Source organism: Neofelis nebulosa, chromosome 9 (assembly GCF_028018385.1).
Source record: "Neofelis nebulosa isolate mNeoNeb1 chromosome 9, mNeoNeb1.pri, whole genome shotgun sequence".
Lineage (NCBI taxonomy): Eukaryota > Metazoa > Chordata > Mammalia > Carnivora > Felidae > Neofelis > Neofelis nebulosa.
In genome coordinates this window covers 117,730,043-117,754,704 of record NC_080790.1, presented here as the reverse complement: position 1 = coordinate 117,754,704, position 24,662 = coordinate 117,730,043, and the positions used below count along the sequence as shown (strand labels likewise).

Sequence of the window (24,662 nt, the reverse complement as noted above, 5' to 3'; positions counted from 1 at the left end):
CTATATCTCTCAAAATAAATAAACTTGAAGAAGGAGGAGGAGGAGGAGGAGGAGGAGGAGGAGGAGAAGGAGAAAGAGAAGGAGAAGGAGAGGGAGAAGAAGGAGGAGAAGAAGAAGAAGGAAAAGAAGAAGGAGGAGGAGGGGGGGGGGGAGGAGGAGGAGAAGGAGAAGGAGAAAGGAGGTGGAGGGGCTGGGCAGCCACACCAGGCTGCCAGCAACAGCCTTCATGGCCCAGACAGTGTACAGACAGCAAAGCAACTCAGACTCTCCTATTGGTTGGCTCCCCACTCTGGGACTTTCATTGGCCAAAGTCCTTGATGTCACTTGTCTCTGAGGCTCCCAGAAAGCAAGACCATGTGTGTAAAGCATCAGGTACACAGGAGAGCCATCAGTAGCAGCTCTTCCCCCGAGACTTTTGGCTTTCTTACCAGTGACATCTCCTTAGAGAGCCCTTCCTGACGAACCCTCTCTAACAGGCCCTCCCCAGCACCCCCCACCCCCACCCCCACCATAGCTCTTCGGCTGCATTTCTTTCCCTTAGAGCATTTGCTGCCACCTTAGTTGTTTTCTGCCTCTAGAATGGGAGCCAGGGATGCAATGCAAGTCTTATTCTCTGCTCCTTCCCCAGCTCTCCCACAAAACTTGGCTCTCAGTAATTATTGTGGAGAGAATGGATGACACCTGTCATTCTACATAAACTAAAACACACCAACAAGATGATGATGATGATGATGATGATGATGATGATGATAGCAGCTAAGTCTCACATGGCATGGATCATGTGCTAGGCATTGGTCTAAGTGCTCTACTTAATTGACCTTATTCTTACAAATCCCAATGAGGTAGGTACCATTATTATCCCCATCTGATAGATGAAGACATAGAAAACTTAAATGGTTTGCTCAAACTCATAGTAAGTGGTGGAGGCGGGATGTGAAGTCAGCCAGCCTCCAGAGTCTGTATTTTTGACCAGATCACGGGAAATGTATTTAACAAACATTCATGGATTCCTGCACCTGGCAACACCCAGCCCCTCTTCTTGAGAAGCTTCTAGACTGCTGGGAAGCTCCCAGCCTGGCCTCCAGGAGGAGCTTAGAAAATGTCTCATAAATAAAAAAGGCTTCTCTTTCCATCTTCCTGCCCTCAAGCCTTGTTTAAAAAAAAAAAAAAAAGGGGGCGCCTGGGTGGCTCAGTCGGTTGAGCATCCGGCTTTGGCTCAGGTCATGATCTCGCAGTCTGTGAGTTCGAGCCCCGCATCGGGCTCTGTGCTGACAGCTCAGAGCCTGGAGCCTGTTTCGGATTCTGTGTCTTCCTCTCTCTGACCCTCCCCCGTTCATGCTCTGTCTCTCTCTGTCTCAGAAATAAATAAACATTAAAAAAAAAAAAAAAAAGCACCTTTGAAAGCACCTGTATCCATCATTGCTTTTCAGATTTGATAACTCGAGGAAGCCCTAGAGTACATCTGAGGTCCACTATTTGAGAAATGCTGTCTGAAAGAGTGAAGTCAGTCTATGAAAACATCTCTCAAATGTGAGTCATCTCTGCAGATGAGAGCCTGGCTTGGTAGCTGGTAAGAGAATTAATTTACTGTGTGAACATGGGTAGATGTGAGGCAGTTGTCCTTACCATTAGACACCGTTTCTCAAACTTGGATACCCTGAGAGTATGCCCATGGGCCCTGTTGGGACCTACAGAAAATCGGGCTACTCCCCACCCAGCCAGGCCCTTACGTACATCCTTCCTTGCTGATGAAGGCCCCCTGGGGAGCCTGTGGGATGCCCTTCCACACAGTGATGGGCTTGGGGTAGCCAGGGTCCGTGGCCCGCCGCTCCTCGCTGTAGCGCCAGTACCGTTCGCCTTTGAAAAAGTAGGTCTTGCCCACAGGTTCCCAGCGCAGAGCTGTGTCAATGCCTTCTCGGGGCAGACAGCTCCCCAGCTCCCCCAGGCTGTGGGGGTACCCAGGCTCCACTGTCACCTCCTTAAATACCCAGTACTTGTCACCTGTAGCCAAGAGAAACCCAGGATCAGCCTTTCCCAGTCACTCAATGCCAGAGGTTGTGGCTGGTGCCACTTGTCCATCTTTTGCTAGGACTGAAGTCATTCACAGAGCCACAGTGTCGGGGGAAACAGTTCAAGGCCTGCTTGACAGCCTCTCAGGGAGACTGAGGCTCCCTGGCCCTGGCAGAGCATGGGGGCAAGAAGCCAGAAGCCAGTCACTGCAGATCTTGGGCAACCGGCCCCATGCTGCCCAGCCTCCGTGCCACACCCTCTGTTCGTTCATGTGAATTGCTCCTCAACTCTCTCTCAGGCGTCCTCAGCCACTCCTGTGGCTTTGCATGCCTTAGTACTCCCCACCTTCCACCAGTGACACCCAACTCTGAGGGCTCACAGCCACTCCCACTGGACCTGAGCCCCAGACCCAGGAGCCCTGACCCAGTGTACACCAGCCTCTGGGCATTTCCAGGTCTGCTTTCTGGAATTCGTCACTACCTCCACAGTGTGCTCCCTCCCTCCTCACCTTTCTGCCCCCCGGTTCCCCAGCAAGAAACCTGGCATCACTTTTGACCCTCTCTTTCCTTCTCCCCTCCATGTTCAGCCTCTCAGGAAGCCTTTTGCATCTTTTAGCTGTCCATCTCTGGCCTCACTGGTCCTCCCTGGTGTGGGCCTTGTTGACTTGCTCCCTCCCCTCCAGCAACCGACTCAGAAATGGCCTCCCCACCTCTGCTCTATTGGATTGCTGCCTGCCCTCTGGCTCTCTGCTGCTCACAAACACCCAGTGGACACCAGTGTTTCTCTAACGGGTCAAGACTGCATTCTGGCCTGGCAACCAAGGCTCCTTAGGACTCTCCCTCCCTCTCCTTTCTAGGCCACTGCTCACCGCTCTCCAAGGTGGGCCTCCATGGCTGTCCAGTGGGTCTTCTAAGCTTTTCCAATGTACATGCATATCCCCACACTACTCTATTACCCATGCTGTCCCTTCCTCTTGGACTGCCTTCCTCACTTCTCACTAATTACCTGTATCTTACCCTTCTGAGGCTGGGCCCATCTCAAGATAATTGAAGCGAAGCAACCCAGCCCTGGGTGGGCATGCCATACATGCTAGCTCCCCCTGGCTCCTTCCCTGACCTCTCCAGCCAGTGTGACCTCCTCCCAACCAACTCTTACAGAACTGATGGGATGGCCTTCCATGGAGCACTGTGCCTGGATGTGGGTGAGCCTTGTCGTCCCACCAACCTGGGAACATACAGACCCTCAACAATTACTTCATGACTTGATTCCCCTGGACTGTGCTTGGCCTGCCTGCAGGGATTAGTCCTGTCAGAAGTCAGTGTCTCTGTTAGGGCTAGAGGGGCTCTTGGAGGGCATCTGCTTCTCACCCCGCCTCTTCCAGTGTACAGATGGGGAAAGGGGGTCCCAGAAAGGGCAGGGAACTGTCACAGTTCTCTTAGCACAGGCTATATTACCTTTGAAGAAGACAAATCTTCCATCAGCCCTTTCATAGGCTGCATCTATGCGGGCAGGCAGGCCCTTCCAGAACTGCTCAATCTGCATGGGGTAGCCCTCTTGTACCCGGTTATTGCGCAGGCGCCAGAACCAGCGATCCTGTGGGGTAAGGGGAGGAGAGAGAAGCATGGCAGGCCCTGCCTTAACTTAGGATCTCAGCCTTGGGGCTCAAGCCCAAATAACCCAAAAGCTTCCCCTGGGCCCAGGCTTGCAACCCTCCGTGATGTCTGTCTATCACATCTAGCTTCCAATGCCCTGTGAGGAAGACAGGATGCCCATTAACTCTCTTCATATAAGCCTCCTGAAGGTTCTTGCTGTCCAAGGGGCTATGAGACAGACAGCAGACTGGCCTGGTGCAGGGATGAGGTGGGGAGGAGCTGGAAGGGATGGTGCCAGGGGCCTGTAGTGGCCACATGAGGGCAGCAGAGAGTCACTGACATCAGTGGGCCACTCACAAGGCTGGCCACTGAGCCTGGGCAGAGTGCCCTCCTCACCCTCTGGCTCCATCCAGCAGGGCGAGGACCCTGGGAAGCAAGCTGTGGGAATCCCTCAAGACCTGGGTGTGAATTTCCTTCACTTAGCACTGCATGACCGTGGGCACAGTACTGCAAGCACCTCACCTACAAATGGGGGTAATGTTGGGGATCAGAGGAGAGGTAATAGGTAAAGTACCTAGAACAGCACAGGGCATATGGTTGATGTTAAATAAATGGCAGCTCAGTAGGTCAAGAATCTGATGAAAGCCCTCTTCTTCAAACTAGTGTCTTGTGGCAGTACAGCCCTTGGCTGGTGGGCAATCTGCAAGGCCTGTAACCTACCAGGACCCTCAGTGTAAATGGGGATGATAAAAGGGGCACCTGGATGGCTCAGTCGTTTGAGCATCTGACTCTTGATTTGACTTAGGTCATGATCCCAGGGTCATGGAACCGAGTCCCACATGGGGCTCCATGCTGAGCGCAGAGCCTGCTTGGGATTCTCACTCTCCCTCTGCCCCTTTCCCCTGCTCATGTGCTCTTTCTCTCTCTCAAATTAAAAAACTAAAATAAAATAAATGGAGATGATAAAACCCAGACTTGCCTAGGAACCGTTGAGTGGGGGGATCAGAATGAATGTGATTTGTAAAAGATGGTACAAAAACTAGAAACGTTTTTTTCAAGGTGTTTTACAAAGCACTTTCATGTTGTTTTTAAAACTTTAGTTTGACTTGCACAAGTCTATGAAGTAGATTTGATATATACAGAGACTTTTTTTTTTTTTTTTGAAAGTGAGAGACAGAGACAGACCACGAACAGGGGAGGGACAGAGAGAGAGGGATACACAGAATCCGAAGCAGGCTCCAGGCTCTGTGCTATAAGCCTGATGCCGGACTCGAACCCACGAGCCACAAGACCATGACCTGAGCCAAAGTTGGATGCTTAACCAACTGAGCCACCCAGGCATCCCAAGATATACAGAATCTTAAGTAAGGCCAGTGACTTTCCTAGAGCCACTCTGAGAGGCAGGATCAGTGCTGACCCGTGTCACCTGATTCTTGCTCAGTCCTCAAAGCTTGCTGGGAGAGCTCCCTGAGGGGAATGGAGCAGCCCCGCACAGCCACCCAGTGTGATGGAGACACCCTGACCAGACCCCTTTCCGTGGAGGGCTTGTTGCCCTGGCGGCCCGCAATGTGGTCAGCAGGCTGTTTTCAACTGCAGGCCTCTCTGGGGATGGCCTCGGCTTCAGCAAGCTCCCCCAAGGTCATGCCCCTTCTCATCCAATGACTGAATGAAGCAGGAGGTACAAAGTGCCAGCTATTTGGGGCCCCGTGTGGGATGACTCTGATGGGCCATGCTAGCTATAGAATCCCTGTAGGGGGTAGGCGACTCTGCAATGGTCCTAGTTGCTGCTTATATTCTCCTTCTGCCCAGTCTTACTTCCTTCCCTCCTACCCACAGATGTTGGTCCCAAAGGTACTTTTTAATCAAAATCCTGCATTCTCAACACTGTCTCAGAGTCCACTTCCCTGGTAACCCAACCTGTAGCATACCAACCAAACGTGCTGCCACCCAGTCAGCCCGTGGCCAATGTGATAGGACCAGGACAAGTGACAAGATGTAGCCTGGCCAGCTTTCTATCAGGCATCCCTCAGTCCCAGCTTCTCAGCCCTGGCAGGATCTGGCGACAGACTCTGCCATCGCCATGTCAGCCCCTACTCCAAGCTGCTATCTTCATGGCCATGCACTCATTTAGTCTTCATACACCCTTCATTAAGGGAATGACCCCGCTTTCAGATGGAGAAACTGAGGTCCAGAGAAGGGAGATGACTTGCTCAAAGTCGCTGACCAGCAGGTCTCCAGCACTTTCCCCCAGCATTAACCCCTGGGAAGGTATAAGATCACCAGTCTACCCACCTCCTCTTAGAAACAAGTCAATTCGCCCGGCAGCACCAGAAAGGGACCCCAAGTCCTGGCCACTGGGCCAACTCCTGTCCAGGCCCAAAGCGGGCCTAATCCCAGAGCAGCAGCCTTCTCCTGCTCCACAGAGGGGGAGCAAGTGGGAGAGGACCATCTGGGTGTCACCAGTTGACTGGCCCTACCTTAAACACAAACATCTCGCCTCGGAAGAGTGCCACTGTGTTGAAGTTGCCATCACAGATGTTGGGTTTGGCGCCCGGTGTGGACGGCCGGTCCCCGAGGGGCGGCCGAGGTGGCCTGGGCTGGCGCTCATGTTTCCTCTCACTTGGTGAGTGGATCCTGCGGACGGGGAGCGTGGGGAGGGGTCTGGTGGGCTCCAGGGGCTCAGCTGGGGGTCCTGCAGAGAGGGGCTGTATCTTAGACAGGGTCAGCCATTCCCTGCCTCCCACTGTCATTGCTTCATCATCACCCTGGCAGCTGAGGTCTGTCACCCTCCAGCCTCCTGTTCCCTCTCCCACTTTTTACTTCCCAATCTTTGAGAAAACAGATGAAAATAGTCATTAAATGGGAACTCTCATCTTTCCACCCCCGAATCTGATATCTTCTCTTCTTCTCTCCTGTTATAAGAGAGAACATGTCCTTTCTTGGGCTCAGTGTCCCATACCATCATTCTCTGCTCCCTCTACACATGCCAGCCTCACTTTCTCCCCTTAATTCCTTATCCCACTCCAGGACAGCCTCTGCCCTGTCACCTACTGAAGCTGCTCTGTCAAGATCTCCAATGACCTTCATGTTGCCAAACCCCAGGGTTACCGACTCAAACTTTGATGTGCATATCAAGATCCAGGGATCTTAATAAAATGGGGATTATGACTCAGAGGGTCTGGGCGGGGGGTGGGGGGGGTGGCTTGCAATTCTGCATTTCTTTAGGCTGTTAGGTGATGCCAGTGTTCCTGGTCTGAGGCCCACACTTTGAGTAGCAAGATCATAGGAGCACTTTTCCAGGCCCCTGTTCTGTCTTGGTTTTCCTTCTACTTTATGGGCTGTTCCTTCTCCACTTCCTTTGCTGGCAGCCTTTCCTCACCCACCCTACCCTAAAGGTTGGAGTGCTCCTGGGTGTTCTCTCTATTTTTGTCCCTATGTCAGTTTTCTCCCTTGGGTTGCATATTAGGGTCACTGGGAGAGCTTTTAAAACTCATCATGCTCAGAAGACAGCCCAGACCAAAGAGAAGCCAATCTCTGACAATGAGAGCATTTTTAAAATGGAAATTCCAAGGTAATTCCAAAGAGTCCCCTAGTCACAGATCACTACCTTAAGTGATCTTGATTCCCTGTAGAGAGGGGAGTGGAGAGGTGCCCAGGTTCATGGCTTTAAAGACCCTCTATGTTGGAGCTGTCCAATAGGATGTTCTGTGATGACAGAAATGTTCTATATTAGCACTGTCCAATACGGTAGCCTCCAGCCATTTGTGGCTGTTGAGCACTTGAAATGCGTGACTAGTTGTTAGTGTGACAGAGGAACTGAAATTTTAATTTTATTTAATTCTAATTAATATAAATTCAAATTTCAATAGTCACATGTGGCCAGTGGCTATAGATTGGACACCTAAGATTCCAAATCAATATCCCAGCCCAGCTCTCTGAGCAACAGACTGGTAAATCCTATTGCCCCACAATTAGAAAAGCCAGAAATCTTGGTGTTGTCCTTGACCCTCACCCCCATGTTGGATCTATCAGCAAATCCTGTCCATTCTACTTTCAAAACACCTTGGTCCCTACCTCCCCTGTCCAGTCCTCCACTGCCTCACTTATGGAGATCCCGCCCATCCTCCGGGGTTCTGGTTGGGGCCATCTGCTCTCTGAGGTCATCAAGGCCTCCAGAAGGGGCCCTCCTCCTGTGCGTCATAGCCCAGGGGCTGAGGCGGCCTGGGCTATGCTGACATACATTTGCTCAAGCACACTGGTCTTCCCATCTCAACTGACTTGACCAAAACAAGACCTTTGCATTACCAGTGTGAACAGAGAACTGGGAGGGAGGCATGGTAGCAGGCCTTTTATATCTTATCAAAATATCAGCATAGCCTCTCCTTTTTTCTTGCTTAAGAAAACAACCCACTCAGGCAGCTAGTCACAGCCCAGCCCTTAAGAAGGAGCAGCAGCCCCCTCTCCCCTGCCACACACCGTAGATCTTCTGGATGCCCTGGAGATCATCCTGAGGCAGTTTGAAGTTGTGTGTCTCCATGTACTGGTAGAAGGGCGCCATGATGGCGCTGGGGTCGTTGGAGTGCTCCAGTCCTAGCGCATGGCCCAGCTCGTGCACAGCCACCAGGAAGAGGTCATTCCCTGTGGAGAGGGGAGTGGGGAGGTGCCCAGGGCACCCACTTAGGTATCAGTCAACCCATTGCTTCAGCCAACACTGAGCATAGGCTTTGTGCCAGACCCTGTGCTGGAGAAATCATACATAGTCCTGCCTTTCAGAACTCTCGGTATAGTGGGGGGATTTGGAGAGAGAAACAAAATAAGTGAGATTAATGTTCCAGGTGCTTTAATAGAAGTCTGTAAGGGTGGAGTGAGGATTCTGAGAAGGGAGGAGTGATTTAAACTTGAAGGAAGATGTGCAGGGAAAGCTTCATAATGGTGAAGTTTACCTCAAGTCTTGAAAGATAAGAAGTTAGTCAGGAGAATGGATTCAGAGGGTAGGAGAGGGAGGGGTGGGGGTGGCATTCCTGACAGAGGGAACGCTAAAAACAAGATCCACGGACAAGCAGGCTCATTCCACTTGGCTCTGGAACAAAGCAGGAGGGGAGGGCAGAGAGAGATGAGGTCAGCCAGGCTGGCAAGTGGGGTTCTGTGATGCCACGCAAAGGAATTTGGATTGGCTTCTTGGCCAGTGGGGGGTTTAGGGCAGGAGTGGGGGTGGTGACATGATGAGTCACTCTGGCTGCTCCACGCTGAGGAGGGCTGAGAGGGGAAGGAGACCAGAAGCAGGGCTTCCGTGCGCTTTTGGGAAGAAGGTAGAAGGGTCTGGGTGAGAGATGAAAAGGGCAAAGCCAGGGCAGGGAGTACGACGAGCAGAGGGGAGGTCTGGGGGTGGCAGGCTGGCAGTCAGTGTCAGGAGGTCCAGGGGCAGGCAGGGCCCTGATCGTGAGGGCGGCTCTCAGTCCAGCAAGACCTTAGTTCTGAAAGAACTGAACCTTGGCCAAGATCAAGGCAGGGACTCAAATGCGAGTGAAAACAACAAAGTCCAGGTGCCGAAAGTGGGACACGGGATCCCGAGCGCGAAGCTGAGGCAGCAACATGGCACAGTGGTCATGAGCGTGGGCCCCTGAGCCAGATAGACCTTCTTCGTTTCCAGCTTTGTGAACTTGGCCAGAAGGTCTACCTTCTAATCTTCAATATCTTCATTTGTAAAACGGGGAGATCGTACCCCCTTCATAGGGTTATGTGAGGATTGGATGAGGTAATATGTGTGAAGGGTGTGGCACTGCACAGGAGCTGTTGTTACCAGACATCAGATGGAAGCTTGGTGCCTGGAACAAGCCCATCGACCAGAAAGGAAGCATAAGGCCAGTGGGGTTCCAGCTACCAGATTTTCTTAAGCCAACTCCTCTGAGCCTCTGGATTGGGCCTGGGACAGAGCAAGGCCTGACTTTGGGGGGATTAAGTAACCCCAGCTTTGGGAAAGAAACACAAGAGACAGGGAGTTGGGCAGGCTGTCATACTGATAGTCCTGACCTGTCTGTCCATTTGAAAACTCTTGCTTGCCTTGACCTTTGGCGTTTGAGCTCTGCCTCTCATTGCCCTGCCCTAAGGCATGTTACAGCTCATTCCTGTCGGTTCCGAGCACAGGGGAGGCTACCAGGGACCCAGGAGGTGGTCAGGAGTCCTAGTGCCTACTTTGGCTCTGGTGTCACTGGCAAAGTTGCCCAGCCCAGCCCAACGGAGGGACCCATGAGAGTCAGATGGGACTGAGGATCATCTCTGGCCTTTTTGGCTACGGTCTCAGAAGAGAGAAGAGCCTTATGGGGCAGACCCCGACGCAAGCATGCCTGCAGCTCTGCTGACACCACCCGTGTCTTCAGCAAAATGGGGATGGGCAAGATCAGTGCAAGGTTGGCCAAGAGCCTGGGGCTGGCCTTCTGCTGGGGAAGGGCAAGCTGGCAGGAGGAGGCCAGGCCGCCCCCAGTTCCTTCCTCGGGTCCTGGTTCCTCTGGCACAGGGGAAGGGTGAGCTCATCTCTCAGCTCTATCCCAAACAAAGGCGGCTGCTAGAGCCAGCGGAAGGCAGCTCCGCTTCCTGGGGGCTGGTCCTGCCTAGCTCTGCCTCCTGGCCTATTCTTCCACCTTCACAAGCTGTTCGGGCCTCTCGTCTGCTGACCAGGCTCTTCCTCAGGGGGCATCCACAGGGATCTCCACTGGGAACCAGGGAGCAGCGCTCTGAGTACTTGGCAAGACTCTAAACCTTTGTCCTCAGCCTGTGTCTGTTACTCTGTAGCCTCTGTGCCTGGGTCCCTGCAGAGAATAGGAGTAAGCCCTTGAAGGAAAAGGGACTGTGGGTTTATTCCAGGGACCAAAAAGCAGAAAAGAACTGGGGGAACTGGCATCCTGTTGCACAGAAGCCCAAGAGACCTGCTAAGTGGGGGCTGCTCTGGGGAGATGGAAGGACAGGGAAGGGCAGAAGAACTCCCTGGAGCTAGAGAGGGCAGAATGCTAGGAAGGCAGAAGGATGGAGAAGATCCCAGTGCTTAATAGGCGGGTGGCCGTTAGGGTCTTCACTCTCCAAGAGGGTGAGAAACAAGGAAGCAGAGTAGTCAGAAGTGCGGTCTGAGGGAGCCAGAAGGACATGAATCCCAGCTCTACCATGTTGCAGCAGTGTGACGTTTTAAATCTCTTCTTCTGTAAAATGCAGGGAATAACGGTACCTGCATTCTAAGAATGGGGGTGAAATTAATGGGGCAAGGTAGGCAAAGTGCTCACATCCGCCTCCTGGCACAGAACTACAGATCACTATTAATTAGCAGGGTCACATTGAGGTATGTGAGGGGACCAGCATCCCCAGTAGGGAGTGTTCCTGTGGGCTGGGAGCTCAAGTCCCAGCAGGGGCCTCCTAGCAGGTACCCAAAACTCTTACTCAACTATCTCTGCTTCATTTCCTTCCCGTGGAACCTCCATACTTGATCAGTCCCATCTCATCGAGCCCTCCAGCCCCCCAAAAGGCTATAACATTTCCTTTTGCCTCCATTCTTTTGCCAGTGCTGTCCCCTCTACCCAGAATAGCCTTACTCCTTCAGAGTTCAGCTCAGTGCCACATTTTCCAGAAAGACTTCCTTGATTTCCCCCACTGGCAGTGAGTGATTCCTCCTCTACCCTCCCAGCAGTTTATCTGAACCATCTTTATGGCACTGATCACTTTCCACCATACGTTACAGCCACCAGCACACTCTCTCTTCCGCTCCAGGAGTGTGAGCTCCTCGAGGGCAAGCTTTGTGCAGCCAGGATGGAACAGTGCCAAACATTCAGTATTTTTCCAGGTGTGGTTCTTGGACCACCTGCAGCATAACCACCTGGGGCGATTACTAAAAATTCAGAGTCCTGGGTACATACTTGGCTCTGCCACTTACTATGTGAGTTTTTATAACCACATGGAACTTTACATTCCTCATCTGCTAAAGGGATATTATGATCCCTGCCTGGTCTAGCTCCCAGGGTCGGGGGAGAGTCACAGAAGTGATTGCAGAAGAACTCTACTCTGTGAAGGGCTGGTCTCAATGATGCTTCCTGTCTTGTCACCTTTCTCAGGGCTGGGCTTCCTTCTCATCAGAGCTTAGTGAACTCAGACATCACTGTTGGACTCCTTGAAAAGAGAGGAGGACAGAAGGTGCCTGGAAGCAGCCCCTGAAACCAGCTGGAAGGTATGGTGGGCCAGACTGCCCTTCACACAGACTCCAATGACGTGGAGAATCAGGATCACCCTTACATCCTTATAATGCAGTGGTTCTCTAGGAGAGCCTTTTAAACACATAGGTGGAGGAGCTTCTGATTCAGGAGTTTTGGGTTAGGACTTAGGCAACATTTTGTGTTTTTTAAATTAAGTTCCCTCAAGTGAATTTTATAGTGATTGGCTCAGGCTGACACACCTGAGCCAAGCGCTCACCCTCAGCATCACTAACAGTGGGACGGCCTGTATCATACGTGCTTTCTAACGTGATGCAGAAGGGAGGACCCAACCGCTCCAGAAGCTCTTGCCAAAATGTGAATTTAGTCAGGTCTATAGGACTAATTACCAATATTTAGGATATATGAGGAAGGGAGACGTGTTAAAAGTGAATCTGAATTTCATCAAGCCAAATGAGTGTACTGTGGACAAGTGACAGTTTTTTCAACAAATATTGGCAGGGTTGGGGGTGGGGAAGTGAGCTGACTATTGTAAGTGAAAACAGCGTAAGAAACATGTCAACCATGCATGATGTGTGGATATTGTCTGGATCCTGATGCAAGCAAACAGCTGGAAGGGACATTTTTGAGGCGATTTTGGGAAATGAATACAAACAGGAATTGGATTTTAAGAAATTATTGTTAATTTTGTTGGGTTTGATAATGGTTTTGTGGTTGTGTTAAAAATAATCTATTTGGGGTGCCTGGGTGACTCAGTTGACTGAGCGTCTAACTCTTGATTTTGTCTTAGGTCATGATCCCAGGGTTGTGGGATCAAGCCCTGTGTCAGGCTCCTCGCTGAGCATGGAGCCTGCTTAAGATTCTCCCTCTCTCTCTCTCTCTCTTTCTGCCCCTCTCCCCTGCGTGTGCTCTCTGTCTCTCTAAAATATATAAAAAGAATTTTTTGAAAGAAAATAATCTATGAGAAGATTTGAAGGAGTACATGCACCCTGATGTTTATAGCAGCACTATCAATAATAGCCAAACTATGGAAAGAGCCTAAGTATCCACCCACTGAAGAATGGATAAAGAAGATGTAGTGTGTGTGTGTATATATATATATATATATATATATATATATATATGTGTGTGTGTGTGTGTGTACATATATGTATGTATGTGTATATATGTATGTATATACATATATATGTGTGTATGTATATGTATATATATGTGTATATATGTATGTATATATATGTATATAGTGTGTATGTATATGTGTGTGTGTGTGTGTGTATACACACACACACACACACACATGCAGTGGAATATTACTCAGCCATCAAAGAGAATGAAAGCTTGCCATTTGCAACAATGTGGATGGAGCTAGAGTATATTATGCTAAGCGAAATAAGTCAGTAAGAGAAAGACAAATACCATGTTTTCACTCATAGGTATAATTTAGGAAACAAAACAGATGAACATATGGGAAGGGGAAAAGAGAAAGAGAGAAGCAAACCATAAGAGACTCTTAATGATAGAGAACAAACTAAGGGTTGATGGAGGGAGATGGGCTAGATAGGTGATGGGCATTATGGAGGGCACTTGTGATGAGCACTGGGTGTTGTGTGTAAGTGATGAATCACTAAATTCTACTTCTGAAACCAATATTACACTGTATGTTAACTAACTAGAATTTAGATAAAAATTTGGAAGAAAAAAATAATCTGTTAGGGCTATGTCCTAAAGTATTTACAGATGAAATGATATTGTGCCAAGGATTTTCTTTAAAACACATCAGCCAAAAAATACAAGTGGCAGGGGGAGAGTAGATGAAATAGCAGTGACATCATGTTGGTAATTGCTGAAGCAAGAGGATGGGTGCCTGGGGGTTCATATTATCATTTTCTCTTCTTTTGTGAGTTTGAAGTTTTCCATAATGGAAATTTAGAAGAGAGAAGAGAGCCAATAAACACAAAGTTCCCAGGAGGCTCCATCCACTCCCTCAGTGAATTTATGTGGAAATTAAATGAGATAATATACAGGTGCTCCATAAATCTTGGTTCCTTTCATCTCCTTCCAGAAACCGTCCTAGGGCAACCTGCTGCATCAGGGGTCTATTGCCATAGTTAGGAACTACATCTGAACAGTTCATGCTCAGTTTTCCAGAGCATAGAAAAGTCCCAACTCTTGTCCAAAAAAGACATTGGCCGTCTTGGACTCTCTATCAGAATTGGCAGATGTTCATTGGGATGGGATAGGACTGGGAGGATGCTGGGATTGTGCATATCCACAGGTCCCAGCTCCTTCCCACATGCACTCCCAGAAGTTCTTGGGACTTTGAGACTGGGCCCAAGGTCTCCAACAGCAAGGAGTGCTTTCGGGCAGTACAAACCTCAGAGCTGGGAAGAGGAGGGCCGTGTTGTTCAGAGTATCTTCCCAATGCCTCCTCTGGCCAAGATCCCTTTAAGAATTCATTTGTCTCTATCAGGGCTATAACTAAAATCTTGCCAGCTAACAGTCCCTGGCACGTAACAGGGCTCAAAAATGTTAGTTTCTTTTCCTCGCACTTTATCAGCACAGCCAGCCATTCGTTGACACTGATTCAAGAATAAGCATGGGAGAAAGAAGAGGTGTTCAGAAAGCCAGGAAACACATTCAGGACATAAGGAAAGGGATACCAGGGCAGAGGAAATGGAGCTGGATAGGAAAGAGGACCAACATTTGAAGAGGGCAAGGGACAAAGAGAAATGTGACAGTTTCGTATCTTTGCAGAGGCTGAGCCTTGGCCAAAACACTTCCTGAACCATCCTTTCACAGATGAGCCAAGGGTTGCCGATCCTTGATTCATGCATGCAATGATATGAAATGTTCTCAAGGAGGCTGCCCTCATCCAAAGACACCAGACTCAGCCTCTGAGGAGACAGGCCTATACGAGTGTGCTCTCAGCCTGAAGCATAGCCTAAGTAAAAGAATGCCCTGTGTTTCCCAAACTTGCCTACACTTAAGAATCAGAATGTCCAGGGGTAGGGCTTGGGAATCTATGTATATGACAAGAAACCCGGGTGATTCTTATGATCAGGCAAGTTAAGGAAACTCTGAGGATAAAGACAGTGTTTCTCAAGGGGGATGGAACACATATATCAGAAGTGCCTGGAGAATTTATCACACCAAGTGCAGATTCCCAGGCCTGACCCCAGAATCAGAGAATCAGAATAGCAAGAAGTTAAGGGCCTAGAACCTGGCCCCTAACCTGGAATGTGCTTTTTTAAACATATATATTTTTTAATTTTTAAAAATGTTTATTCATTTTTGAGAGAGAGAGAGAGAGGGAGAGAGAACAAGCAGGGGAGGAGCAGAGAGAGAGAGGGACACAGAATCTGAAGCAGGCTCCAGGCTCTGAGCTCTCAGCACAGAGCCTGATGTGGAGCTTGAACTCACAAAACTTGAGATCATGACCTGAGCAGAATTCGGACACTTAACCAACTGAGCCACCCAGGAGCCCCTAAAAAGATTTCTGGGTGATTCTGGTGTGCCCTGCAATTTGAGAACCATGAAAGTTTAGCTTGGTAGCCGAGAGTATGTGCTTCAGGGGTGTCTGGCTAGTTCAGTCAGTAGAGCATGCAACTCTTGATCTCAGGATTGGGAGTTTGAGCCCCACGTTGGGTGCATAGGTTACTCAAAAAAAAAAAAAAAAAAAAAAAAGAGTATGTGTTCCGGAGTCATAATACCCAGGTTCAAAGCCTTACTTTCACCAACTATGGGACTGTAGATAGACTACTTAATGTTTCTACATACTTCAGTTTACCTACTTATAAAATGGAGGTCATAATAATAAATACATACTACATAGTATGTGGAAAGCACTTGACATGGATCTTAGAATATCAACATGCTAATCATTATCTGTTCTCATCTAAAAGCCAGAATCCTCTATCCCTTTCTCCTCCACACTCATCTCTGCATTTTCTTGGTATTTTTGCTACAAGCTTCAGTACAGTCTGCTTTGTGACAGGGTTACTTATATACACACTGTCCCCCCCCCCCCCCACTTAACTGTGGACTACTAGAGGGCAGAGAGCATGTCTTTTTTAAAATGTTTGGAGCCACCCCCCCCCCCCAGGCCACCAGGCTGTGTATCATGTTGGAAGGGAGCTTAGAGATCTAGTCCAGTCCCTCATTTTTATCTATCTATCTATCTATCTATCTATTTTTAAAGAGAGATGTTATTTTTTTTAATGTTTATTAATTTTTAGGGGGAGAGAAATAGAGAGCTAGTGGAGGAAGGGGCAGAGAGAGAGGGAGACAGAGAATCCCAAGCAGGTTCGGCTCAGTGAGTGCAGAGCCCGGTGTGGGGCTTGAACCCACGAACTGCGAGATCATGACCTGAGCCAAAATCAAGAGTTGGACGCTTAACCGACTGAGCCACCCAGGTCCCCGCAGTCCCTCATTTTTTATATGAGGAGATTGAGGGTGAATCATTTGCCCGGAGTCACACAGCCAGGTTGTTGAGCAGTGGTTTGAGCCCTAACTACCCACTTCCAGCTTTGCCATTCCAGCCCGAAGCCTTTCATCTTAAAAATGGACATAATGAGGGGCGCCTGGGTGGCGCAGTCGGTTAAGCATCCGACTTCAGCCAGGTCACGATCTCGCGGTGCGTGAGTTCGAGCCCCGCGTCAGGCTCTGGGCTGATGGCTCGGAGCCTGGAGCCTGTTTCCGATTCTGTGTCTCCCTCTCTCTCTGCCCCTCCCCCGTTCATGCTCTGTCTCTCTCTGTCCCAAAAAAAATAAAAAACGTTGAAAAAAAAATTAAAAAAAAAATGGACATAATGAGGGGCATCTGGGTGGCTCAGTTGGTTAAGCGTCTGACTTTGGCTCAGGTCATGATCTCACGGTTTGTGGGTTCAAGCCCTGCATTGGGCTCTCTGCTGTCAGTACTGACCCTGCTTCAGATTCTCTGTCCCCCTCTCCCTGTCCCTCCCCCACTCGTACTCTCTCTCTCAAAAATAAATAAACATTAAAAAAAATTTTTTTAATGTAAAAATGGGCATAATGATGTATACTTGCCTGCTTACTAAGCAAGTGCTTTAGGAGTAAACACTGATGGAGAATGCTTTTGCACCCTGAAGAGTATTGTTACTATTCCTGTACAATACTGACTCTGGTTCCATATAATACTCATTGAGTCACAGTGGTGAGGAGCAAGTTAACCAAGGATGTTAGAGTAATTATGGGGCCTGTTATTCACCCATGAAGTTGATATAAGGGAAAGAGAGTAATGGTATCTCTTAAGATGGCCTTCGAAGCCACTATCAGGCCAGAGCCTACCACTTTCACACCCCACTTTCGGCTTTAATGACTTTTTTACCTTTTTCTCAAGCCTCTGATCCATTACTTTGTCTTCTTATTCATGGCCTAACCCCTCCCTCTTGACTCAGCCCCCTTAGACCATTTACTAAGTGATCTGACTCAACTCTGGGGCCCTGGTCCTGAGGGACCAGAGACCTCAGTTCCCACCCTCCTAGGTTCTTAGCTCTTGGACATGAAGTTACAGGGCAGGAAGCTTATCTATGGCATCCCAAGTTCTTCCTCAGGACTTCTTTCCCTGAAAATCCACGACTGACCCCCTGTCCCCCTCATGGCCTTACCATCATGGTTGGCATTTCCTAGTGTCCACGGCTCATCTGAATCAAAGTGAGTGTCTCCTCCAATCCCTGGGCCAGGAAAGTAGGCATGGGCCAGGAATCCCCCTTCTCCATCAAATGGGGAGCTGTCGCCATGGAAACCAGAAGCAAAGAAGATCATGATGTCTGCCTCCTTCCGGTCACTTTTGATCTCATGATATGGCACCTCTTCAAAGGTCAGCGGGGTCACCTTCTGCCACACATCAAAAGCCTGGCGAATTGCTTTCCGTGTGTCTAGCTCCCCCACCTTTGGGGTGTAGTTGTGAATGCTGGTAAGAGAAGAAAGGATCATTAGGGAGGAACAGTCAGAGTCAGAGGCTTGCAGAGCTAAAAGGGACAGCAGGGACCACAGGGACCAGTAATCTTCACATTTTGAACCCTAGAATTCTGCTGAGGTATCCCAGGGGTTGAAGAAGAGGCTAGGTGGGCAAGGCTCTGGGTCCCCACCCCTGCCTCAGTCAGAGCAGCTTTGCTATGATCAATGTTTTGTATCTGCACTCTCACAAAGTTTGTGTTGAAAACAGAATTCCACTTGAGCGTGCAGAAAAAAAAAATTAAGCTCGTGGATAGCATTTTCTAAGTTTTAAGTTTTTCTCCCAATACACAAAGCGTATGTATAGAACATTTAAAAAGTTATAGAAATACTGAAGCAGTGGAGGGTTTAAGTGAAACATCCCTTTTAAAAATGTTTGGCACCAACTACTTGTCTACTGCTTGTCTACCTAGGAAATTGGTATAGAGTGGTATCTGATTTCGTCAGTTATAGATTTAGCTATTGAAGGTTACAGCAGCCATATTGAATGGTTCTCCATAGCAGAATGTCATTACTCCTGGGTGCTCTGCCTCCTGAACACCTGGGCAAGGATTATTCACCCATTCTATAGGTAAGAAAACTGAGGCCAGAGAGGTTGAGTAATAGAAGTTAAGGTTAGAAGCCAGTTCTTTCTCTTGATTCATTTTACCACTTCGGGAGACCTTAAGATCTATCCAGTTTCTAACCCAGATTCTTCTTGGGTTTCCTTCTTTTGTCAGAATTCTAGAAAAAGCCTGTTCTGGTTTCTATAGCTCATCAGCAGGAGAGCCCTTCATTCTTCAGCTTTCAGGTTCTCTGTCTTAGATCCTACCCCTGAACCCAAGGCATCCACTGAGATGGAATCAGAGCCTTGAGAGGTGCCAGCCAGAGCCCAGCTGAGCCTGCCCTATGCCTGGCCTTTCCTGCAGCCCTACTCTGAATTCTGCTGTCTGAGTCTGCTGTGATGGGCTCCGCCATCCCTGTCCTTGGTCACCGGTCTGACTTGGAGGCTGATCCTCTTCAGCCCTTGGTTTCCCCAGACACTTCAGGAGTGAGTCTGCTAACAACTGGAGCTCTGCTGGGAAGTTTGGGTGAAGTCTGTCAGGCTAAGTGGAGAAGGGATCCAGATAAAAGGAAGTGGGGTTTGGCAAGCAGTGATAGGGAGAGTGAGTTCAGCCATGGCTCTTTATCACAGCCGAGAGTTGCTGAACAATCCCTATCCCACTTTCTCAAAGCTGTAGGACTCTAAACAGGACACAGCTAATGAGCCCCCAAAGGACCAAATAAACCTGAAGTTTGAGATACGGCATCCTCTGGAAGCCACAAGGGGGACAAAGTGATAGGCTTTCAGCACCTGGTCCTGATGCCCGCATACTTGGCTCTCACCCCGATCACAGACCCACCTACAGCGTGAGCCTCTGAAACTCAGGCCAGGACAAAACTGAGTGTGGGTGGAGCCAAAGCCACGGAAGAGGAGAGGTAGTCAAAGCACCTGTAGGTGATGTGTTTTTGTCTCCACTTCTGTCCAGTCAGGGCATAGCGCTTGTTCCTCCGCCTACGGCTTAAGTGGGGGTGATCAGGGACACCACAGCGGGGTTTCTTCATCCACCTGGGCAGAGAGAGGACACACACACACACACACACACACACACACACACGTGTTGTGGTCAGGACACTCTAGGAAGGCATTGCAGTCTAAATAGCAGTGTGCATCCTGATGCTAGACTCTGGGGCCCTGGCTCTGAGGGGTTCCCCCACAGGAACACAATAGACTGATTACTTCATTCATTCATAATCATACAATTGATTATGCTGACACAGGGCTGAATTAGAGCCTGGGAGTCAGAGACACAGGCTTGATGGTTCTAGCTCCACCACTAATTGTAGGAGCCCAAGCAAACGATCATTGTGAACTTCAGTTTCCTCCTCTGCCACACGAGAATCACAGCTCTCACTGTTCTTAGGTTATAGAAAGCCTCAAAGGAGGGGGTATATGTGGAAATACTCTGTAAATGGAATTAGATCACATCACTCCCTGGTTTAAAACCCTTCAATGATTTCCCCCAAACACCTAGAATAAGATCCAAACTCCTCACATTGGTCCACAGGGACGCACACAATCAAGCTCCTGTCTACACGTCAGACGACATCTTCACCCTCCTTCCCCCTCATAGACTCTGCTCCAGCCACAATGGCCTTCTTGCTGTGTCTTGCACATGCTAAGATTATTCCCACTTCAGGGCCTTTGTTCCCTCTGCTTTGCAATGCTCTTCTTCTTCTTCACATGATTTGCTTTTCATTAAGGTCTCTGCTCAAACGTTCCCCTTTAGAGAGGACTTCCCTGCCCACCCTATCTGAAATAGCTTCCTCCTCCCATCCTGCCGCTATCTGCTTATCCTGCTTCATTTTTCTTCATAGCATTAGTCATTGCCTGAAATGATATAATATATTCACTTTTTTGTTTAGTCTTTGTCTCTCTTAGCAGATTCTAAGTTCCATGAGGATAGGAACCTTGCCTGTACAGTGGCTGACACAGAAGATGTTTGATAATGATTTGTTGAATGAATGAATGAATGAATGAATCAGAACTACCCAAAAGTAGAATGGCATAGCTTGTAAGACAGCAAATTCCTTTTTGCTATAGATGTTCAAAATGTGTAGGACTGTAGGACTGTAAGACTTAGAATTCTCTGCAGCATTTAGTGTGTTGTATTGTGATTTTAAATCTATTAGTCCATTACCTTTAATAAATGGCAAATTCTCTGAGGACTGAAATGTTATTATATTCATCATTGTGTCCCCAGAAGCTAGTCCAGTGCCTGGAACTAAGTAAATCCTGATAACTGTTTGTTGTCAGGTTAAGTTACATTTCAGGAATAGTAAGTCTGGGACATCGTTAAAAAAAAAAAAAAAAGGCCAGGGTAGGATTTTTTTTTTTTTAAATGTTTTATTTATTTTTGAGAGAGGGAGAGACAGAGCATGAACAGGGGAGGGTCAGAGACAGGGAGACACAGAATCTGAAACAGGCTCCAGGCTCTGAGCTGTCAGCACAGAGCCCGACGCGGGGCTCGAACTCACGGACCGCGAGATCATGACCTGAGCCGAAGTCGGCCGCCCAACCGATTGAGCCACCCAGGCGCCCCCAGGGTAGGATATTTTAAAAGATCATGGCTGATTAGAGCCCAGGTCATCCTTGCATTTTATTTCCCTGTGCTGGCCCAATGACCAATTCTAGTTTGAGATTGCTGGAGGGGAAAACAGTCTACCTCATGTACGGTTGTTGAAAGCAGTTGTCATTGGCAATATAGAGACTATTTTAACCAAATGTTTTTTTTAAAAGCCCCCTGAGGGACTTAACCAGGTCTTACTCATCTTTGCATGCTTCATATTGCCTAGAGTGCCTGTACTCAGAAATGAATAATAAAAGACATAATAATAACAATATCATGTATTTGTATAAACATTTCTAATTGTTACAGTGTCTGTGTTCTTTTAAAGAAATGTTTTGATTCTTGAAACAACTCTGTGAGGTAGCCAGAAACTATTTATCCTCAATTTTGCAGATGAGGGAAAAGACACACAGATAAATCAAGTAACTTGCAAAATATAGCTTTGAGGCAGGACTGGAACTTAGTTGAATGAATAAATGAACTAGTAATGAATGCAATTTAACAAACAAAAGCAAACAAACAAAAGCCTGTGCTTAGCACAGGTTTGGGTTAGAGGATATGTTGAATGAAGGAATGAATGAGTGGTGAACAATGTGTAACATTTCCCAAGGTAGGCACTCAAAAATTAGTACTTTAAAACCCTAATCTCGCTTTCTTTCACTGACAGTCCTTGGGAAGAATGGGGAGCTACCTCTGCTACAGCAAGGCTGAGCTAGACCTGGAAGGGCCCCCAGGGAGGAAAGAGGCCCAGAGAAAGGCAGTGACTGCCCAAGGTCACAGAGCTGGAAGGGAAGCTAAGGTCTCTAAACTCTACCCCCAAACAGCCTCCCCACTCAAGTCTGGGATTAAGCATGAGCGCCTTCTCCCTTCTCGTGCCTCCCAAACAGCGTTCCCCCCATCTTCCTACAAAAAAGTGGGGGCTGAAATGCAAGTGGGAAATGCCATCCTCCTCCCTCAGATCATTCCGTCCACCTGCCACTCTCTGAACCCTGTCCAACAGGCCTGGGGCTTTCTGGAACAGAGTAAAACCCAAGGCCAGGTGGTGCCTCAGCAGAGACATCAGTGCTCCTGCCCCAGGATGCACTGCCATGAAGCCTGCACAAAGCCCTCAAAATAACCTCCACTTTGAAAGGCGGCCGGGCTGTCTTCAACCAACTCACTCACGAGGCCACACGAGGCCACAGGGCCAAGGCTTCCACTGTCCTCACGATACCATAGCACCGGTCAAACATATGGTCTCAGAAGTTCACAATCTTGCAGTCAGAGAATCCGAGCAATAGAAAATGTTCCTACAGAATTATAGGATCGTAAAACCCCAGACTCACCAAATGTTAACAGCTTAGAATAATGGGATCTAGAATCTGAGAGTCGTAATCCAACACCCCCCTTTGTAACTGAACAAGCTGGGACCCAGAGAGATGAATCTCTTAAGGAGTGAGTGACTCACCCTCCGGGGGCGGGGGGAGGATTGGTCCTGGATCCACAATCAGCTGGATTCTCTGTTCCCCACCCACCACCTCCCCACGCCCCCTCATGGGGCCCTGCTCCCTGCTTCCACCTCTGCTCGGGACCCCACTGCTCACCGCCTCCTTGGGAAGCTCCCCCGGGCTCTCTGCCATGCCCTCACTGCAGCAATGGGCAATGGCTTTCCTTCAGCTGCTTTAATGACTTTTATGGCTATTTCCTAAACAAATGTGAGGATACTTAACTCTCTCTGATCTTCAAACAAACAAAAATTCACCCACCTCCAGCTACCTTCTATTTGTCCTTCACTGATAGGCTTCTAGAAAGTCTTGCCTACACTTGCCATCTCTACTCATCATCTCCCCTTCCGCCCCCCGCAGTCTGACCCTGCAAGGGCTTCCTGGCTGCTAAACTCGGCTGACACTTTTGGATCTCCTAAGTGATCACTCTGCAGCAGCCGGCCCGCTCACCATCCCCGCTTCTCTACCGTGACACATAGCCCCTGGCTTCCTCCACTGCTCTGGCCGCTCCTCTTCAGCTTGCATCTTGAGGATTCCATTCTCGGCACCCATCCCTTCCTCTTCTTCGTGCTCCCCCCTGAGTAAATGTGACCGTCCCCATGGTCTGGCTCATTTTGTTATTACTTCCTAAGTATCTCCCTGAAAACAAGTGTTTCCTGCTGAGTTCCAGACTGGTGCAGCTAGATGATTGTACTTTTCACGATGCGGTGAGCCTCTGGAGGGGAGAGATCGTAGGATCCTGTCCAGTGCCTGGCACACATAGGCATTTAGCAAATATTTGATAAATGGAAAAAGTGGAACAAGAGCCACCAGCTCATGATCATTCAAGAGCTCTTTGTATCAGGTGAGATGTGTACATCTCAGGGAATGCCAGAGGGGTGATTCATAAAGCCAAAAGTTATTAGAGTCAGAGGAGGTTTAAGACCATCTCCAGCCAAACCTCTTATTGTGCTCAAAAGGAAACTGAGGTCCAGCAGGGATAAGACACTTGTTCAAGATCACACAGCAAATTTCGGGCAGAGTACCTCCCCAGCTCACATAGGAAGGGGCACCTTGGGGTATTCCCTCCCAGGATGATCCTGCAGGAGTGAAAGATAGGAAGGTAGGATGGGCATGGTACATACGTGGGGCCATGACAAATGTGAGCTCAAATGTATGTCTGGAAAGTTCGAAGGCATAATGCCCTACGCGAATCTTACTCGATTGTTGTCTGATCCAACACACCGGTGACTGGGATCCCATAAAACTGCTGCATAGTGGAGACTGCTGACTGTAAGACCTTCCCTGAGTGCAGCGCGGGTGCCCGTGAGTCATAGGGAAGCAGATAGCCATATGACTTTAACCAGTTCTGAAAGACACATGAAAGAGAAGGATGCATTATGCTGGAGAAGGCTCTGTTCCACCTAGGTGGAGATTTGCCCTTGAAACTGGGATCATTTTACCGAAGGGACCTATGGACTCATGCTCCGATTGCCTCCCCCTTCATTCCTTCCTGCACACACTGGCAAATAATCTCCAGAAAACCCAGCTCTTGGTGGCTTTCTCCCTTGCTATAAAGCTTTCATTGGATCTCTACTGGCTACAGAATAAAGATCAAATTTGCATTCAAGGCTTTCCAGGACCCTGCCTCTTTACTCATTTATACAGTGGCTTCCACTGATATGTGACTAGACATGCAAGAACACAAGAATGGTTCCTTCTCTGAAGCAGAGTGACCTGGTAAAATGGGCCACCCAGAAACCATCGTGTCTAAAGTCAGAGTCTGCTGAGGAATCATGCTGTAGAATATTTACTGGCATGAGATTATATACAGTCTATTGCTAACTCCTCCAAAAGAGCAAGCCATTATAAGTATATATAAACAATGCATTACTTAATTTAAATATAAGTACATAAATGTATGCATAGAAAAAAGCATAGAGGGGCGCCTGGGTGGCGCAGTTGGTTAAGCGTCCGACTTCAGCCAGGTCACGATCTCGCGGTCCGTGAGTTCGAGCCCCGCGTCAGGCTCTGGGCTGATGGCTCGGAGCCTGGAGCCTGTTTCCGATTCTGTGTCTCCCTCTCTCTCTGCCCCTCCCCCGTTCGTGCTCTGTCTCTCTCTGTCCCAAAAATAAATAAAAAACGTTGAAAAAAAAATTAAAAAAAAAAAAAAAAAAGAAAAAAGCATAGAAGGGCACACATAAAAATAAAAAAAATAATAGTATGGTTATGTAAAAGAATTTCTTGTTTTTAGAAAATATACACTGAGGTGTTTTGGCCTATG

At 48.6% G+C, this 24,662-nt stretch overlaps 1 protein-coding gene and 1 long non-coding RNA gene across 3 annotated transcripts in view; one reads left to right on the top strand and one right to left on the bottom strand.

Annotated features, from left to right (window-relative positions):
- The window catches only part of MMP24 (matrix metallopeptidase 24), a 45,817-nt gene that overhangs the window by 3,478 nt on the left and 17,677 nt on the right, over positions 1-24,662 (bottom strand). For both annotated transcript variants that reach the window (XM_058685390.1, XM_058685391.1), the window contains exons 2-8: positions 23,599-23,747; positions 19,238-19,354; positions 17,418-17,722; positions 8,079-8,240; positions 6,080-6,294; positions 3,465-3,603; positions 1,735-2,001 (exon numbers count right to left, since the gene is read on the bottom strand). In XM_058685390.1, coding sequence (XP_058541373.1) covers positions 1,735-2,001; positions 3,465-3,603; positions 6,080-6,294; positions 8,079-8,240; positions 17,418-17,722; positions 19,238-19,354; positions 23,599-23,747 — 1,354 coding nt within the window. The remainder of the gene's footprint in view (positions 1-1,734; positions 2,002-3,464; positions 3,604-6,079; positions 6,295-8,078; positions 8,241-17,417; positions 17,723-19,237; positions 19,355-23,598; positions 23,748-24,662) is intronic.
- On the top strand, positions 1,411-24,008 carry LOC131485683 (uncharacterized). The gene is made up of 3 exons (XR_009248962.1): positions 1,411-1,570; positions 11,696-11,808; positions 22,760-24,008. It is a non-coding gene; the product is annotated as an uncharacterized LOC131485683 (long non-coding RNA).